This window comes from Canis lupus, chromosome 30 (genome assembly GCF_003254725.2).
Source record: "Canis lupus dingo isolate Sandy chromosome 30, ASM325472v2, whole genome shotgun sequence".
NCBI lineage: Eukaryota > Metazoa > Chordata > Mammalia > Carnivora > Canidae > Canis > Canis lupus.
In genome coordinates this window covers 35,380,396-35,400,181 of record NC_064272.1, presented here as the reverse complement: position 1 = coordinate 35,400,181, position 19,786 = coordinate 35,380,396, and the positions used below count along the sequence as shown (strand labels likewise).

The window sequence follows — 19,786 nt, the reverse complement described above, 5'->3', positions numbered from 1 at the left end:
TCGTTTTTTTTAAAATAAAAAAAAACACAGGGGTTGTAAGTAGGTGTTAAATGAATGAATGAACCAACTGAAGAACATCATCCTAGCCTTTAAGGAATCTCTTTGCCACACAGCACTCTAGTGAAGTGCACACAAGTTGATAAAGGAATCACTTCACCTCAACGTGCACTAGGAGCTTCGCTGGGGGTGTTCTCCATTACATCACAGATTATATGCACTACTAAGAGATTTTTTTATTAGATTGTGTATTTTATTATTATTATTTTTTATTTTTCACCAGCTGAGACTTACTGTACACAATTTGAAAGGTACACAGGTGTATGGTGCAATGGAAGTCTCTCAACTGCCCTCCACTCCCTGCCACCCCCTTCCCTACCCTTTCCCATATATCCTTCCAGAGAGGATGGACAAGTACGTTCACGCCTTTTACACAGGGAGTAGCATTTTGTACGTGTTGTTCTGCAACTTGCTCTTACCTAACAACATACCCTGGTGGTCATTTCCTATCAGCACATGCAGAACTACATCATTCATTTTGAACACCTGCTTAGTGTCCCTCATCGAGGGACACTTAGGTTTTTGCAACATCTAAATCTGAAAAATAGTTCAGAGGGCACTTCGCACATTGGGAATAGATGTACATGAATAAAGTATCAGAAATGGAAAAGTTGGGTCGAAGAGCCATTTATTATGTATTTTTGACGTAAAAATTGATTTTTTAAAGTTTTCATTTAAATTCCAGTCACAACACACAGTGCAATATTAGTTTCAGGTGTACAATACAGTGATTCCACACTTCCATACAACACCGAGTGATTGTTGCAACAAAAATTGAGATATTACTCACATACCATAAACTGTGTTTTTAAAAAAAGGTATGATTCAGTGCTTTTTAGTACAGTCACAAGATTGTGTGACCATCATCACCACCAAAAGACACCCTGTGCCCATCATATTTATTTTTAATTTTAATTTAAGTTTGATAGGTTTTTGCCAAATTGCTTCAAGATTAAGATAAACATCTTTTTGATCCACTTCTAGAACTGTTTCAGTTTCTAAGCTGCCTCTCCCCCCACCCCCCATAACAGTATCCCATCGGTCTTCTCCTAGGAGGTAAGTCCAAATTCAGGGAAGGAAAGTGCACACTTACACTCCCACAGACCATTGGGCTGCATACTGCAGGGGAGCTGGATCCTGACGTGTTTCACGCACTGGCGAAGGCACCAGAAGTCCAGCCTGACTTTACAGTCCTTTACATTCTTCAGGGGGTGCATGCAATCTCCACAAGTGAACACCACTGCTCTCCTAATTTTGACAAGGCCAAAGGCTTTCTGGTGACCTCAATGTTCTTACGAGGTCATGAGAACCTAATGCTCCTGCAACCGGAAAATCAAGGAAGGAACAGTCCTTCTCTATGTTTGCTCTCAAACCCGTACACCGACACCACGCCAACTTGTTTGCTCTCCAACCCATGCACCAACGCCATCCCAAGCTGTTTGTCCTTGGTTCACAGTTACAGGTGCCTAGGGCGCCAAATAAGGCGTGCTTGGAATAACACCCCCTCCTCCCACCACCTGCCGGCCCCTGCTTATCTGGAAGGACTTCACACCCTCGAAAACCCGACTCTGAGCTTCCACAGAGTTTGCTGCATGGCTTCCAGCCCCCTGCTGAGCCACAGCCAGCTAGCTAAGCGACGCGAGGTGCACAACGCTCTCTTCCCCCCCTCTTTCCCGTGTGTTTTTATGAACATCCAAAGGGAAGATAATTAAAACCTGCAAGGAAACCGGCTGGCAGCGAAAAAGAAAATCTTGGTGACTTGGGGACGACGCCACATGTTTATGGGTGAGTTTTGCAAGTAACAGGGCTATAAAAAAAGAGGCTCTTGTAAATAAATGCCACATTCTTCAAAGCTCTATATAAACTACATTCTTTTTAAGGAGGGAGGGGGAGCCACTAGCACACTCACGTTCCTTCCTCATCATTTCATTTCCAGCCAGGGGAAAGGAATCCTAATTGTACAATTTCCTAGGAGTGCAGTCGTCGTGGGGCCAAGGCTCTGCGGTGACGTGTGCACGCACATGTGCACACACTCGCACACTCAGACGCAGGAAAGCAAGAAAAGAGGGTAAGGCACACGAGGGTCTGTACTTAGGGTAGCAGAGCAGAACAAAGGAGCAGGAGAGCGGGCATCTCGTCCCCTCTGCTGGCGTTTTCTGGCTACTTAGCACTCACACTTGAACCCAGAGGACAGGAGTGGTGCCTTCCTCTCCTGAGAGCCGAGTGCTGGCTGAACCGCATCAAGACCTGGTGAGCCGGTGTAGTTGCCTTTCATTTTTCATCCGCTTTGCTGATTGTAAAGAGAAACAGGGCCACTCGCCTCTCTGCATGTGACACCAGGCTTGAGGCACACGCATTCCAGAGTGGCCTTCCCCGGGAGCCAGCTGTGCGCAGGTAACTGAAGCCTGCCCTTAGCCTTGCTGTTAATAAGAGTAATTGGCACGCCACTGAGGGGCTGCTGGAGCGCTGCAATTTGCTCTGCACGGGGGTCTCCCCATCCCATATGCGCACGCAGCGGTGATAGAAATATTTTCCATATGAGCTCTCCTCTCACATGCTTAAGTGCTCCAGGCTGAGTTAGGCTGGCCCATTTGTCATTACTCCACACAGTAAAAAATCAACAGGCAAGTTGCGAACCCCGGCTACAACTAGAGGGCAATGGTCTGCTTTCAGCCTTCCAGCATCACAAACCCATTCAGTTCCTCCAGTTCCCATTCAAGCCCCCGACCCCCCCCCCCCGGCCCCCTCCACAGGCCCGGAGAATATCTGCAGAGCGGGGGACACGGGTAACTAATGCGCTAAGAGCCTGAAACAAATGACCCGTTGCTGCGCGCCTCTGAGCCACATGCCTGGGTTGAACCCACATCGAGCCCTGCAGCCCGGCTTTGGGAGCGCTCTTGCTTCCACTTGCGGGGCAGGGAAAGTCATTACATTAAGCTCTCAGAGCTGGCTCCGTCCTGACAATGCTAACAAAAGGCAAAGCCGTGATGTGGCCCCTGGCCTCTTGAGGAGATAGACTTTTCAGTTGGCTTGAAAAGAGGAAGATGGATTCCTGGAAAGAGACTGTCCTTTTCATTCATTACTCTGGCATCAGTCTTTGGAGATCTTTCATCAGAATAACGAGTAAAAGGAGCGGATAAGGCAAATTTGTTGCAGCCTGTGCAGGTGAGGGTGGATACACCTAAGTGCTTACCTCTCCAGGCCACGGGGTATCCCCACCCTTTCCAATCTCTTTGCCTGCATCAAGGGCTGGCTCCCAGTGCATCTATGATGTTCAAAAACGTATCCAGCAAACATAGGAGCTAAACTCATAAGAATAAATCATCCTGGCAGGCCTTAAACATGCCTCCCTGCCTTAATAGATCTGGGCATGTTCCTCACCCTGCCATGTATCACTAGCCCTCCCCAAACCTATGATACAAAGTTAAACACAGATTTTTTTCCAAGCACATCAAAGCGAAAGGGAGGAAACTGTGATGCAAAAGCGGTAAAGAAAAGCCATTTCCTCTAGCACGCATATCCCTTCTGCAACCCTGAAGAAAAATTCTCAAAAGGTAACAGTCCCTATCGGAATCTGACATGCACATTTTTTTTCCCCCTGCGACGGCCGAAGGAGAAACGTGCACGCTCCAGCATCTGTCACCAAGGCCATGCCCACTCCCCAGGGTGGCGACTGTACAGACAACCCCAGACTGAAAGTTTAGAAAATACGGGATTCTTCAGGAAGAAAAGAAGTCTTTCTGTAAGAAAAGGCAAAGCAAGCCTAAAAACGCAACATAAAGCATTCCTCTTTGCACACCATAAAAACCCGGTCCCTGATCCCTCCTGGTAGATAGAGAAGGAAATAGAGTGCTGACAAAAATACAACTTCTGACAAGATATTTTATTTGGCTTACCTCTCCCCCAGGTCTTGCTAACACTGCTGTTTGAACGTGGAGCAATGCTAATATCAGGTAGCTGACAAACATTATTACCCCAAGTTAGAACTACCCTAGAGGAGGACGCCGCTGCCAAGTGCTAACAGCTAGCAGATGCACTTGTGTCTCGGGCTTCCAGCCCCGGAGTTCCGCTAGGCACCGCGCTGGCTGCCTCTGCTCTCCCTCACTGTACTACCCGGAGCTCCGAGCTCAGCCTCTGCTCTGGAGAAAACTGGTAAGCTGATCTCTTCATGTAATAACTTCTCCCGGCTGGGGGAGGGGACAGGAGCCAGCTGGGAGCTGGGGGGCTGCCTTCAACAGAGAGCAGAAAGGGGAGGGACAGAAATGATCAATGTGGAGTTCTGCATCTGGTCTCATTCATGAAAAGGGCTCCAAGGAAAGCGCTCCGCAGGCAGGGGAAGACCCCTGCTTCATCAGGAGGCAGTGAAGCGCAGCAGGGTGAGCTCGGGGCTGGGAGCTGGGAGACCTGGGGCCTTCCCAGGCCAGGATCCGCTGCTGACAAGCTGCCTGCCTGGGTATGGTGCCAACCCATGGTCTTCTCGCTGGGACAGTCGAGGGTCAGATACCGCCTTCTGTGTTCCCGTTTGAGTTCTGACTTGAAGGCTGTAGGAATCTAGGCAGTCAGAGGCTGTGTTATGGAGCACAGCCTCAAAGGGGAAAGAAGTCACAAGGGTGCTGTGTTTATGCACTGACCATACAGGCATGAGTGGATGGGAACTGAAGGAGCCACTCTGTCCCCCTCCCACTGCCTCCCTGGGTCACTGGGCCTGATCAGGAGCTCGAGGAATTCCTGCAGATGATGTATAAATAGATGATAAGGTGGGAGCAAGTGAAGCCCAGGTCTTAGAGGGCACTGGCACAGTGCACTGAAAAGCAGGGTGGTTTTCAAGAAATACCTCTGGGTAGAATCAGTTGATCATCAACGTGGGGCTTAGGCACATAGGGAGCACAAGAGCAGGCTGGGGAGTGGGTCTTGCAAGAGCCTACAGTCTGTTTGAGATGTACCCTAAGTGGCCCTTCTTATATGAAGTAGCGGGGCTCACTGTATACAATGGATGGAGAACCCACCAAGTATTAGATTCTGCTTAGGATGGGCTCAGGAAAGCATTCTGAGGCCAAGGAGAGGAGGCCTGCATGATGCAGTGGAATGGCCTGGGCCCTGGAACCAGGGGGACGTCCAACCCCAGGTCTACCACTAACTCTCTGTGGGTCTGGGGGAGGGTACTTAACTCCAGTGAGCCCCAGCTGCCCCACCTGTGAAATGGGGAAAGGCCATCTGATGGTCTGGATGACCGTCAAGGAAGTCACCACGGCACAAAACTTGGCATAGTTCCTGACACACAGGAAGTCAGCTTTCTCTCTGATTTGAAATAAAAATCGACACTCAGTTCCAGAGAGGAAATTAATAAACACTTGAAAAGCCTCAGGTTGTGGGCATTCTTCTTGAATTAATTAGGAAGCCTTAAAGCAACTGTAGTTTGTAACCATCTCAGAATGTTTATTATCACCAGTCACGTGACAATTAACTAGTGGGGTGTTTTGGGGGGTGGGGTTGGGTGAAGGGACTTAAAATCCTTTTTTCCAAGGCTAGAAGAGACAGCAAGTTGGAGATAGTATCTCCAGTTAGAGAAAGGAAGGACAGTTTCTTCTCTTCCCCCTCCTCCGCTACTACCTCCTCCTTGTTCATTATTATTATTATTACTGTTTAGCCTTGGGTCTACCCCGCTAGCTGGCCAAAGGGACCCTGTCATCTCTCCAGAAATGCAGGCATTGTCTAAGAAAGCCGAAGTTCTCAAAATACCAGGAGGTCTTGTCCGGTCCAGAGTTTGGAAACTTTCTCTGTAAAGGGTCAGAAAGTAAATATCTTTGGTCTTGCAGACCCAATGGTTTCTGCGGCAACTATTCAACCCTGCTGTTGTTGCACACAAGCCACCAGAGGCAAAACATACCCTAAAGTGGGTCTGTGTTTCAAAAGACCTTTATTTACAGAAATAGGCAGCAGGCCAGATCGGGCTGTGGTTTGCCAGCCCCTGGTATAGACAACTTCCCAATCGTCCTTCAACCCACTGCAATCTGACTTTTGACCTCTGCTCTCCTATAAGGGCTCTGAAATGTCTCTGATGACCCCTATGTCATAAAATGCAGAGGCCAACTCGAGGGGCTTATCTTGTTTGACTTCTCGGCAGCATTAACCACATCCTCGATTTTTTAATATTATGGTAAAATACGCACATCATAAAATTTTACCACCTTCAAAATTTTTAAGTGACATTAAGTACATCCAGAGTTATACAACCATCACCACCACTCATTTCCAGATCTTTTCCATCATCTCAAGCAGAAAGTCTGCATTCATTAAGCATTAACTACCCGCTTCTCCCTGCCCCCAACCACTGGTCCTCTCTCTGCGACTTTCCATCTCTATGCATTTGCTTACTCTACGTTCCTTATCGTACAATATCTGTCCTTTACTGTCTGACTCATTCCACTTAGCATAATGTTTTCAGGGTTCATTCATGTCAGTACTTCCCCTCTTCCAGGCTGAGTAATATTCCATTGTGTGTGTTTACTACATTTTGTTTATCCATTCATTTCTTGATGAACACATGGAGTGGTTCCACTTTTTGGCTCTTGCGAATAATGCTGCTATGAACATGGGTGTGCAAGGACCTGTGTGAGTCCCTGCCTTTCGTTCTTTGGGGGCATATACCAAGGAGGGGAATTGCTGTATCATATGGTAATTCTATGTTTGCCTCTTTGAGGAACACCCAGCTGTTTCCCACAATGGGTGTGTCATATTACATTCCCACCAGCAGTGCATGAAAGTTCCAATTTCTCTATATCCTTTCTAATGCTTATAATTTTCCACTTTTTTGCTAATAGCCATCTTAAGCGGTATGAAGTACATGTGCTCCTTTTTGAACCACTCTCTTTCCTTCGCTTCCAGGCCACCACTCTCTCTCTTTCCTTTGCCTCCAATTAGCCAACATTCTTTGAACACCAAGAGCCCAGCATTATTCTAGGAACTTTACATACCGTATGTCACATAATCCTGACAACAGCCTTATTAGATTAAATAGCTTGTTCTATGTCACACAACAGGTAGGTGGCAGAGCCAATATTCTGGCCCTGGCAGCCTGCTTCTAGGACCTAGCTCTTAATGACTACATTGTGCTGTCACCACTTCTCTGGACATGCTCCAGTCCCCTTGCTACCTCCTGGGCCTATCCCCTAAATGGTTGTACTCTATGCCCTCTCCTCTCCCTGGGTCACGTCACCCTCTCACTGGCCTAAATGAGAGGCCATGGCTCTTTACATGCCAATGGGTTCCCACAGCAGTCTACAGCCAGGTCTCCCCTCCCCAACCTGCCAGCCCATATATCCAGTGGCCTAATGCATACTTGATCTCTCAAATGTACTCCAAATTCAACAAGTCTAAGACTAAACTGTTTCCTTGACACATGATCTTCCTGTTATCTCCATCTCAGTGAATGACATCATTACCCATCTAATTCCCAGAGGTTGCAAACTGTGTGTTATCTTGAGCCCCCCTACTTCCTCACTTGCTTATCTAAGCCATCACCTGGTCTGATGAGTTTTCATCTAGAGATTTCTCCAACCTGCCCATGGCCTCAGACTCCTGTTGCCCCTGCTCCCCATCCAGGCCTCCATCATCTGTTCTTGACTTTTTGTAGCACGACCCTGTTCTTTTTCTTTTTAAAAAAGATTTTAATTATTTATTCATGAGAGTCACAGGGAGAGAGGCAGAGACACAGGCAGAGGGAGAAGCAGGCTCCCTGTGGGGAGCCTGATGTGGGGCTCCATCCCTGGACCCGGGATCATGCCCTGAGCCAAAGGCAGACACTCAACCACTGAGCCCCAGGTGTCCCTGTCACACAACCTCGTAAGCTGTTACTCTGGTCTTTCCCCTTGCAGCCTTCTTCCTCCCTGCAACCACTGGCATTCTTCTGAAATGTGAATCTAATCAGGTCACTCCTCTGATTTTTTTTAAACTTTTTATTTTGAAATAATTTTATATTTATTATTAGAGTAGTTGCAAAGAAGGCCCAAAATGTCATGGTTTATCTTCACCCGGCTCCTAATGAATGTTAACATCTTAGATAGCTATGGTACATTTATGCAGACTAGGACACTAACACTGGTCCAATATTAACTAACATAAGGGCTTTACTCATATTTTCCCAGTTTTCCCCCAAATGTCCTTTTTCTGTTGCAGGACCCAATCCAGGATGCCATGCTGCATTGAGTCAACATGTCTCCTTAGTCTAGGAGGTAACAGTTTTTCACCCTTTGTTCTTTATGACCTTGATACTTTTGAAGAGCTGGTCAGGAATTTCGTGGAATGTCCCTCAGTTTGGTTTTACTTGGTGTTTTCTCATGATTAGACTGAAGTTATGGGTTTGGGGGGGGAAGAATACTGTACAGATGAAGTACCCTTCTCATCGTATTGTCAGGGGTCCCCTATATGAACATGATATTACGGTGATGTTAACCTTGATCACTGGGTTAACATCACCCCAGTGTCTGCCAGGGTTACTCACTGTGAAGTTATTATTTTTCCTTTTCTATACCCTATTCATTAGAAGTGAGTCACTAAGTCCAGTGGAATTAAACTCTACTTCCTAGAGGGCAGTATCAAAGCACATTTGGACAGATGTTAAAACCATCACAATAATTAATATATATTTTGGGAGAGATAAACTGTGAGGCTATGCAAATATCCCATTTCTTGAAGTTTTGCCCACCAATTTAAATATTCATCAGTAGGGGCACTTGGGTGGCTCAGTCGGTTAAACATCTGCCTCATCAGCTCAGCTCATGATCTCGGGGTCCTGGGATGGAGCCTGGCATTGGGCTCCCTGTTTAGCAGGGAGCTTCTCCTTCTTACTCTGCCCCTCCCCCTGGCTTTGGTGCTCTTTAGCTTTCAAATAAACAAAATCTTAAAAAAAAAATAAAGTATTCATCAGTAGCTCTTACCTGCAGCTATTATTATTGTAATGTTTTGCATGGTGATTTTATGTTTCCCTCATGCCTTCTACAGATCTATTAATCAGAATTCATCATTTTGGAAGATTTGTTCCTCCTCCCAACATTATTTATTAATTCAATCATTTATTTATTCTTCCCTGCTTCTTAAAATCTTTTGATGGCTCAAGGAAGAAATCCAAGCTCCTTAATATGACACTTACAAGACTGCTTGCAACTCGGTCTCTTCCTGCCCTTCCAGTCTCCATACCCTCTCTTCTGTTCACACACACTCCACTCTCCAGACATTTCGACATAAGAGAAATTTTCCTTAACTGCCACGTGGCCTTGTGCCCTGGGTCTTTGTGCTTCATGCTTGCCCCTTTCTCTAGAATGTCATTCCCCATCCTCACTGGGTTAGCTCCATCACTCTTTGTCTCCTTGAAAACTCAGCTCAAATTGTTTGTAAGCTCCAAATACTGGAAACCACTTAAATGTTCATCAGTAAAGACTGAATGAGTAATTTGCGACGTCCATAAGATTGGCTACTCTGTAGCAATAAAATAACTAAAGAAAGAAAGAAAAAAAATGAGTTTGCTTCCTAGGTAATGATATGAAGCATCTCCATGATCAATTATTAAGCAAGAAAAGTAGGATGCACAATGATGTGATTATTGTCCTATTATTTGCACATGTATGTTTACAATTGCTCATACACATATCTATTCTCTGTGGAAGAACACACTAGGGACTAGCAAAAATTAGCTGCTTCCAGGGAGGGGAAGTCAGCAGCTTCAGGGCAGAAATGGGAGGGAAACTGATTACAATATAGTCATTTAGTCACGTGTGACTATCGAGCACTTGAAATGTGGCTGTTCCAAATTGTGACGTATTATATTTTTTATAAAGAATTTACTTATTTATTTAAGAGACAGAGTGGGAGGGAAAGAGCACAAGCTGGGGGAGTGGCAGGGGGAGAGGGAGAAGCAGACAGGGAGCCTGCCTCAGGGCTTGATGCCAGGACCCTGAGATCATGACTTGAGCCAAAGGCAGCTGCTTAACCAACTGAGCCACCGAGATGTCGAGATGTCGGTGTGACAACAATTGACAACAATTGTGATGTGTTATACGTAAAATATACTTTGTACCCATTCAAAGACTCGGTGCAAAAGAAGAATGTCAATTATCTCATTAGTTTTTGCCTGATTAGATGATGAAAAGACAATTTTATATATATTGGGTTAGCTAAAATACAGTATTAAAATTAATTTTACTTGTTTTACTTCTAAAAATGTGGCTACTAGGAAGATTTTTAAACTACATCGTATCTTCTCTTGGATAGCATTTCTATAACCTTTTCACACTTACTGAATTGTCAAACATGTGAATGAACTCCTATTCCAAAAGTAAATAAAAATGAAGTAACTGTAATAATCACAGATAATGATATAAATAAGTAAATGCACAAATCCCCCTCCCCCAATGATCTGCTCAAATGTCACCTTTTCTGGGAGTTCTGCTTTGCTGGGCTCCCTGCCAAGCTGAGGGCAGCGCCCCTGGCCTTTGTCCTCTAGCATCTTCTGATAACCTTCAACACTATATTTGTCCTAATGCACATAATTGTTATCTAATGTATCTGCCTTCCTCAACAGAGCAAGGCCTTGATGACAGGAGATGTGTCTTTTTGTGTTCCCTAGACGCTGCACACAGCCAGCCTTATTCAGTCTGCTGAATAGGGAATGGATACAAAGGACGGTCCAATGGGAAACTCTCCTCAGCTTGTGACAGGAGGCCTTCCGATGGTGCGTCTTAGAAACGCATCAGAGAGGGAAATGAAAAGGAGAAATTCTCAGAAGGTATATCCCTCAAGGAAACACAGATAATTTCCAACCTAACTTTTGGGTGACCTAGATAGGGAGAATATAAGTGAATGGAGGACACCTAAGTATCAAAAAAGCAGGAAACAAATGTTTTCCTAAAGCCACACATTTCAGGTAAAGTATAATCATGTGCTTCCGTCTTAATAACAACAACAAAAGAGTAAACCCATAGCAAATGGCACCTCTAAGGCTATTTTATTTCCCTTAAAAAAATGTCTGGCTTTTTATGGAGGAAGAAGTGAGATGCAGGCCCCTCCACAGACTTTCCACAGAGGTATATGGTGAAGCTGTTAAAACTATCTTTATTTCCATAAATATGCTTACATTGTGTGGAATAGGTGGGAAAAGTCTCTGTCAAGAAGTTACCTATGGGTCTGGGAGCAGGAGCAGGTGTTAGTAATGAACTCTCCCCTTTGTGTGGACCAAGGAGCCATTAACTAGCCAAGGGAGTGGGAAATGAGGAAAGCCAAGAGGAGTTTCTGGTCTCACTGCCCTTGAACATCAGGAAAGTCATGAAAGCCTACAGCAAAGGGAGGCACCGCATCTTGTCCTTTCTCTGGTTTCTCCCTGCAAGGGGCCAAAGCCTGGCTGCATAGGCACCTGTCACCAACAGGGCAGCTGTGCATTTAGGCTGAGCACCCTCTGGGTCGCTGAAAGGAGGGCTATGTTCCCTGCATCGGCTTTGAAGTAGTGCCAGGAACTGGGCCAGAGACTGTCAGCGAGGTGCTCACAAAAAGCCCCCAGGGCAGGCTCATCTGAAGTCTGAGAGCACACTGGGGAGTTAATTCAGAGAAGGCATCAGGACCATTCTCATGTTGACCGTATTTTTTATTTCATGTCTTCACTCCACAGCAGAAGTTCTCAAATCTCGAGGTCCCGGGATCATTATCATCAAAGAACTTATGAGAAGTGCAAATACTTACCGAATTGGTAGCAGCTGCAGGGGCCTGGATCTGTGCTGTAAAAAGCCCTACAGATTGCCACTAAAGTTTGAGACTGCTCCAAGCAGCAGTTCTCTGTCTAGTAACCCTTAATTCAAATTGTATAACTTAAAAATATTATTTTATAAAAACATGTTTCCTTAGCAAATGCAACTATTAGATATTAAAACACAGTCTAGAGCTGTAATAGTTAAAACAGTGGCAAATACTTCCAGAGCAGGAAACAAAGATTATTTCCAAAACCAAACATGGAAAGGATTTAATGCACAGCCAACAAGTTGTTTCAAGTCAGCAGGGAAAGGATGACAAAGGCTGAGAATACTGCTAACCATTTGGCAAGCAAATAAAGGTGTTTTCCTGGTTTATAGCATATGTCAAAAATAAATGGCAGGTATATTCAGGATTTTAATGCAAACAATAGAAGTATAAAAATCAATGCAAGAAAATGGGCCAACATTTCTATATGCTCAGAGCCAGGAAGGACGTTTAAGCATGGCTATGGCAAGTGAAGAAATCATAAAGGAAAGGATTTATACACATTTTTAGGATCCTGTAAATTAAAAATAGCGTAAGTGAAGTTAAAAGTCAAAGACACAGTAGAAAATGTATTGATCTTGTTTACTTGCTAAGATATTAGTACCTCATTCCTATCCTTATAGACCTTACTGGAAGGTGCAGGAGGCCAACATGAATGATATCCAAAATGTAAATCTGAAATTGCAACATAGAAAAGGGCTGAAGAGGAAAGATGTGTGGGGAGCTAGAGGCCTGTCCTCATTAGGCAAAAGTGGGAAAAAATGGAGTAGGTAGGAAAAGTCTCAAAAAATCCTATTCCATTTTTTGATGCAAAGCAAACTCACAATAAAACCAATTGCAATAGCAGCAAATGGCTTTCATGAGGACCTGAGCAGAAGCAGGTGCGTGTGGGTGGAGAGAGTAAGCAAGTGGGGGCACCCCACAGGATTAGGCTGAAGGCCAAGAGGGGGCCGTGACAAAGAGTTTTGTCCTTTTCTTATTGAGAATCAATTTGAAGGACAAGAGGCAGCAGATACATGATTAGATTTGCAATTTGAAAGGTCACTCTGTCACGGAGAAATGAGTGAAGAGGGGCAAGATTGGAAGCTGGGAGACCAGGTATAAGAGTAAGGCTGTGGGCCGGATGAATAGGAAGATGATGGAAAGAAGTGAATAATTTCAATGACAATTTACAATACATATAATGGAAAAGGGTTTATGCCCATCATATATTTAAAAAAAAACCCATATGTCAGATAAAGATTATTTTAATAGTGAAAGGCTGGAAGCACTGTAAATACACAATGGTATATTCAAAAAGTGAAATTTTATCCAATCATTTAAAATGACCATGTCATATATTAGTGGATATGGACACATTTTAATATTATATTGTTTTAAGAGGAAATATACCACAAAATGGAAGGAGAATCTTTTCAGCAAATGGTGCTGGGATAACTGGATACCCACATGCAAAATAATGAAGTTGGACCCTCACCTAACATCAGGCACAAAAATTAATTCAAAATGGATCACAGATTGTGGTAGGCAGAATGATGAATATATTACGCTACATGGCAAAGGGGAGTTAAGAGAGCAGAGGGAATTAAGGTGGCTAATTAGGTGGTTTTAAAAGAGGGAGAGTATCAGGATACTCGGTGGGTCCAGTGTAATCCCAAGGGTCTTGAAATGTGGAAGGGTGAGAAAGAAGAGGAAGTTGGAGTGATTCGATATGAGAAGAACTCAGTGTGCCATTGCTGGCTTGGAAGATGAAAGGGAGCTGTGAGCCAAAAGAGGTGGGCAGCTCTAGAACATGGAAGAGACAAGAAGGCAGGCATTCTTCCCTACAGACTCCACAAGGAATGCAGCCTTATTGACATTTTGATTTTAGCCTAGTGAAACCCATTTCAGACTTTTGACTTCCAGAGCTGTAAGAAAATCAGTTTGTGTTAGGTTACTGACCCAGATAACTAAGTGGGAGCTAAAACTATAAAATCCTTAGAAGAAAACATCAGAGTAATTTAATGACCTTGGGTCATGATGGTTTCCTAGATATGACACCAAAAGCACAAGCGTCAAAGGGAAAAAAAATGGGACTTCATCAAAATTGAAGACTACCATCCTGCTAGTGATATCATCAAGAAAATGAAAAGACAACCCACAAAATAGGAGAAAATATTCACAAATCATGTCTGTTAAAGGACTTGTATCCAGAATATATACAAAATTCTTACAAAGTAATAATAAAAAGATTATCCAGTTAAAAATAGGCAAAGGACTTGAATACACATTTCTCCAAAGAGGATACACAAATGACCAATAAGCACATGAAAAGATGCTCGACATCATTAGTCGTTAGGGAAATGAAAATCGAAACCACAATAAAACCGTTTCATATCCACTAATCAAAAATACAGATAATAAAAGATATTGGTGAGAATATGCAGAACTTGGAATCCTCAAGCACTACTGGTCGTAATGTAAAATGGGGCAGCCACTGTGGACAACGGTTGGGCACCTGCAACATAAAGTTTAATGTTAAGTACCACGTGACCCAGAGATTCTGATCCTATGTATAGATCTAAGAAAAATAAAAACATAGGCCTACACATGAACTTGAACATGGATGTTCATAGCAGCAATACTAGTAACAGCCAAAAAGTGGAAACAACTGAAGTGCCCATCACATGATGCATGGGTAAATAAATTGTGGTACACCCATACAATGGAATATTATTTGGCAATGAAGAGAAATGATGGCCCTTGAAAATATTATGCTCAGTGAAAGAAAGTCACAAAAGACTACTTACTAAAGACCACTTATTATCCACATAAATGAAATGTCCTGGAGATGCAAATTTATAGAGACAGAGAGTAGAATGGTAGTTTCCTAGGTCCGAGAAGCGTGATGAGGTTTGGGGAGGGCCTATGAATGGGTACAGGATTTCTCTTTAGAGGGATGAAAAATCTCTGAAAATTAGATTGTGGCAATGGCTGCATTAACTCTGAATATACTAAAAATATGGTATTGTACACTTTTAATGGGTGAATGGTATATGTGAAATTATTTCTTAATAAAGTTGCTTTTTAAAAAGTAGGCCAGGGTGCCTGGGTACTGGGTGGCTCAATTGGTTAAGCGTCTGACTCTTGGTTTTAGCTCAGTTCATGATCTCAGAGTTGTGAGATTGAGGCCCATGTCCAGGCTCCATGCTCAGTGTGGAGTCTGCTTGTCCTGCTCCCTTTGCTCCTCCTCATGCTCTCTATCTCGCTCTCTCCCACCCTCTCTCTCTCTCAAATAAATAAATAAAATCTTAAAATTTTTTTAAATAAAAAAATAAAAACTAGGTCATTACTCAGCCATCAAAAGAAAGAAATCTTGGGACACCTTGGTGGCTCAGCAGTTGAGTGTCTGCCTTTGGCTCAGGTCGTGATCCCGGGGGTGCCGGGATGGAGTCTCACATCAGGCTCCTCGCAGGGAGCCTGCTTCTCCCTCTGCCTGTGTCTCTGCCTCTTTCTGTGTGTCTCTCATGAATAAATAAATAAAATCTTTTAAAAAAGTAAAAGAATGAAATCTTCCATTTGCAATGATGTGGATGGAAAGAAAAATACCATATGATTTCATTCATATGTGGAATTTAAGAAGCAAATGAACAGAAGGGAAGGGAAGGAAATATAGAAGTAAGATGAAAACAGAAAGGGAGACCAATCATAAGAGACTCTTAACTCTAGGAAACAAACAGGGTTGCTGGAGGGGAAGCGGGTGAGGGATGGGGTAACTGGGTGATGGGCATTAAGGAGGGCATGTGATGTAATGAGCCTGAAGTGTTATATGCAACTGATGAATCACTAAATTCTACACCTGAAACTAATAATACACTATATGTTAACCAGAATTAAAAAAGAAGTAGGCCATAATATGACATCCTTAATATAATTCTATTTTGGGTTAAACAGGGTGATTTATCACATTCTGTTTCTTAAAATTTTAGTTATGCTTAAGAAAATTGGGTTATCCTTTTTCTACCATGAGCAGCAGAAAAAGAAATACAGTAAGAAAACCAAAATTACTTTCCTTTGGAAGAAATGGTGAATATAACAATAAAAACAAGAAAGCCCGTGAACAGTCAAGCTCACAAATGAAGATACACAAATACAGTATGAAAATGGAATGGGAACAACAATTCATCATCAGTGGTAAACCAAGAATTACAAAACCAAATAACCTGATGCCAGGTTCACACAATACCCTGGGAAATAACTTCAGTGAGTGGCAAACAGCTGTCATGGGCAGAGGTGTAGGGGAGTGGATAGGCTGACACAGGGTGGGTGAGAATGAAAATCAGAACAGGTGCCCCCAAGGCTGGGCCCCTCCAGCTTTGATGTGAACATGAAGCACCTGGCTGGCCACCTCAGTGAAGAGCCACCCAGGTTACCTCTTACCCTGGGTCTCCCTTCCTCCTTCGGGTCCCCCCCACCAGCCCCCGTTATCTTTTCCCTCTCTTTCCTCTCTCCCTCCTCCCAGCACAGGAGCTGCGCTGGCAGGCAGAGCCGCAAGGCCGTACTGTGGCTGGGAGTCATGACTTCTGTCAGCCTCAGAGTGCTAGAACAGCAGTGATCTTGGCATGGGCTCCAATGGGCCCCCGAGCCACTGAAAGAGCCGTTCTGATGGCTTGCAACCTGCCCTGCCAGAGCATTCCCTAGCTTGCAGACCGAGCTGATTCATTTTTGAGCAGTAATTTCTACAAGGGGTGTTTTATTTTCTCCTCCCCATAGAAAAAAGATTTTGAAGACAACTTGTAGGTGTAGTCAGTAAAACGCAGCAAGAAGTCAGTAGAAACCGTAAAAGTAGATAGCACAACTCAGAGCACTGCCCTGTAGTTCCAACTGGTGTTGGGGTAAGCGGCCAAGGGGCTACTTTACAAGTCTCTGAGTGTGAAAATTCACGTTCCTAAGCGTAATTCCAAAGCAAAATCCAATAAACCAAATCATTAAGAAAGAGGTCACGGTTTCAATAGTTAGTGTGCGTATTATTTAATATTTATTGTGCCAGGCGTTAGGCTGGGAGGTAGACATGATCCTCATTTAATCCTCAAATCCTGTGGATTACATATCCCCTCATTTTATGATTGATGAAGCTGAAGACTGGGAAAAGTAAAACTATTTTCAGTATATTTGGTTTAAGAAAACACGGATGTATATAGGACGCTTTAGAAAAATTTTAGTTTTCTCATTTCCGAATTTCTAATAATTTAGAAAACATAATTATCTTTATTTCTTTTGTCTTTATTGAGTTCCCCCTCCCAGCCCAGCACCTGGCATCAGGAGTGTTTAATCTAATTTAAAACAGAATAAACGCAGCTAATCACTAACTTTGGCAGCTGAAACCATTAGGCAAAAAAAATCGAATAGACTTCTTGTTGATGGAGAACTTTGTTCCATAGTTCATATGATCAATATACACAGCCTATTTTGAATGGATAGACCAGGTAGGTAGTTTTTAAGCAATTATGAAATTTGTTCTCCCCCCAGTAACAAAATACAAAATGGTGCGCTCATGTTCAGAAGAATGTCAAAGGTCATCAGAAAGGAAGGTTTTAAAAATTTACCTCGTTTCATGAAGATTACTAGTTAAAATAATGCTGGCTGTTGTGACAGATAAACCTTGAGGTTTTAATGGCTTAGTACACAGACAGTTCCTTTCTTGTTTGGGTGAAGTCCAGATGGTGAAGCAGGTGGTGCTCTGCTCCACACGGCCACTTATGGACTCAGGCTGTCAGAGGCTATGCCTACTTCAGCGCAGTTTCCAGGGTCCCTGGACACTGACATCCATCTGGCAGATGGAGAGGGGAGATAGTGGAGGCTCGCCAGGCCTGGCCACCTTCCATTGGCCACATTCAACTACAAGGAGGCGGGGAAATATGACCCAGCTGTGGGCTCAGACAAAATGAGTCATTGGTTTGGCAAAGGACGGAATGGTCTAGTCAGGCTCTTCCGAAGGGAAGAGTTCATCACCATTACCTGGATTATAAAAAAGTGTGATATATGTTTAAAGTAAGGTGACTCTGGATCGCCCAGACTGACTCCCTGCTATCTAGAAGGCCTGAGTATCTGCTTTCTATCCACATATGCTCCCTGCCCCTGCTTCATCTCAGGCCAGGCAAGAATTCTGATGAATATGCTAAAGAAGTGTGTCTCATCATTCCCATCCAGTTGATGTGTAGATATTCCAGTTCCAGAAGCAGATGCTGCAGCCCAGTGAGAGAGTTATTGCTCATATTATGGGGTAAAGAGATGCGAGGAAATGAACATTTATCAAGTGGCTGTTCTAGCTGGCACTTGACAGACATTATCTTATTTAATTTTAATAACCATGGAGGTAGGAATTTTATTTCCATCTTCCACACTGAGAAGGCCGATTTTCACAGAATAGGCAACTCTCCCAAAGTTGCAGCAGTGAAAGAGATGGACCCATTCGAGGTGCCATCTTAGTCTGTGTACTTTCCAACATGTGCCCTTGGAGCCAAGAGCTCACAGGTGACACCGTGAGGAGTTCCTGACAATGCCCTTCATGGCATTTCCATGTCCTCAGGCCACCACTCTCAGCGTTAAGGAGCCCCATGTACCACAGAAATAGCCACAACATACGGGCCAGGGCACTTGCCCCTAATCCTTATCGCTGACCTTGACAATGGCAGAGGTGGAAGGATGAAGGAGTTAGCTGTCCTCCACTTTCAACTTTTGTGGTTTCCACTTTGGAAAGTTGGGTATTTGCCTGGGAGCAAGAGGCGTTGGCCTTCTTGAGTCTTTCTGAAAGCAATTTTCCTAGGCTCACATGTAGGATATATTAGGCAAAGTATTGAAATATAAACAAAAGCATGGGTGCAAATCAACAAAATCTGAATGATCTCAATGAAGAGAAGTAGTAATATCTGAAGAAAATCCAAAAGTAGAATTGTAAGTGCAAACTCAAGCGTGCGTGTGTGTGTGTGTGTGTGTGTGTGTGTGTGTATCTGAGCCTAACCAATGTTCTTGGGAACAGATCAGTGGTTTGTAACCTTTTTTTGTGTGTGTCCACAGCACACGTTCACACACTCCAATTTTTGGCTGCACATTCGAAGGCCTTGAAGGCAAACAATTATTATGAAAAAGCATCAGGAAGTTCCAACCGCTTCGCACAATTGTCATATGATTCGCTTCTGCTGCCCTCCGTTTGAGAAAAATTGGTTACCACCCTGAACCACGTGCTTTTTTATATTCCCAAGACGTGTTGGCATAGCTCAATAAATGGCCATTTTGCCTGAGGCTCCCTGGATGTGACGTCATGCCTCTTTCTCAAGGCACAGAAAATTGTGCCTCTTTCTCGGCCACACCAGACAGACACTGTGAGAGGCTCTATCTGAGGCCCAAGCAAAAATGACTTTCACATCCAGATTAACATTGGGTGGAGCACTCAGATACCACTGCTCCGCTGCCACTCACCGTGGAGGGCTCTGGGGCTTCCCACTGCCCAACTGGGTAGGGTCTAACGTTTGCACAAGTGCACACACAGCCCTCACCCAGCCCCTACGCGCGCCAAGAGACATTCAACGTCATGTTTCAAGTGCAGCCCCAATGGAATCATTTCTTTCAGGAAAAAAAAACAAAAACAAAAACAAAAAACAAAAAACCAAAAAACAGAAAACAAGACCCACCAAACCCAGCTTTTAAAAAGAATCTCTGAACTAGACCTAAGAACAGCACCAATAAAACTGCCAAGAACGACGGCATTTCTGTACTTGGTAGGCCTTTCTGGGACGGTCTCCTGACGAGAAAGAGGTAACTTGAAAATACTCCGCTTGTGCCAGTGATGTGTGATTTAAGAGAGGAAATACTTAGGGGCTTAAGGGACCTTTGCAGGGAGCCGGGAAGCTGGCTGCAAGTTTGAAGACATTTGCATTCCCTGGAATCCAGGCTCATTTATCTCTGGGAA

General features: G+C 43.9%; 1 protein-coding gene and 1 long non-coding RNA gene across 4 annotated transcripts in view; one reads left to right on the top strand and one right to left on the bottom strand.

Moving 5' to 3' along the window:
• The window catches only part of THSD4 (thrombospondin type 1 domain containing 4), a 564,963-nt gene that overhangs the window by 197,384 nt on the left and 347,793 nt on the right, over positions 1-19,786 (bottom strand). The window contains exon 1 of one of the 3 annotated variants that reach the window (XM_025472294.3): positions 3,954-4,094. The exons of the other annotated variants lie outside the window; for them this stretch is intronic. Within the exon in view, the coding sequence (XP_025328079.1) occupies positions 3,954-4,025 (72 nt within the window). The 5' untranslated portion in view covers positions 4,026-4,094. Of the gene's footprint in view, positions 1-3,953; positions 4,095-19,786 lie in introns of those variants that run through there. 3 annotated transcript variants of the gene reach the window in all.
• Positions 962-14,914, top strand: LOC112675656 (uncharacterized). Its single transcript, XR_003145977.3, has 5 exons — positions 962-1,842; positions 3,965-4,209; positions 8,233-8,288; positions 10,679-10,837; positions 11,714-14,914. It is a non-coding gene; the product is annotated as an uncharacterized LOC112675656 (long non-coding RNA).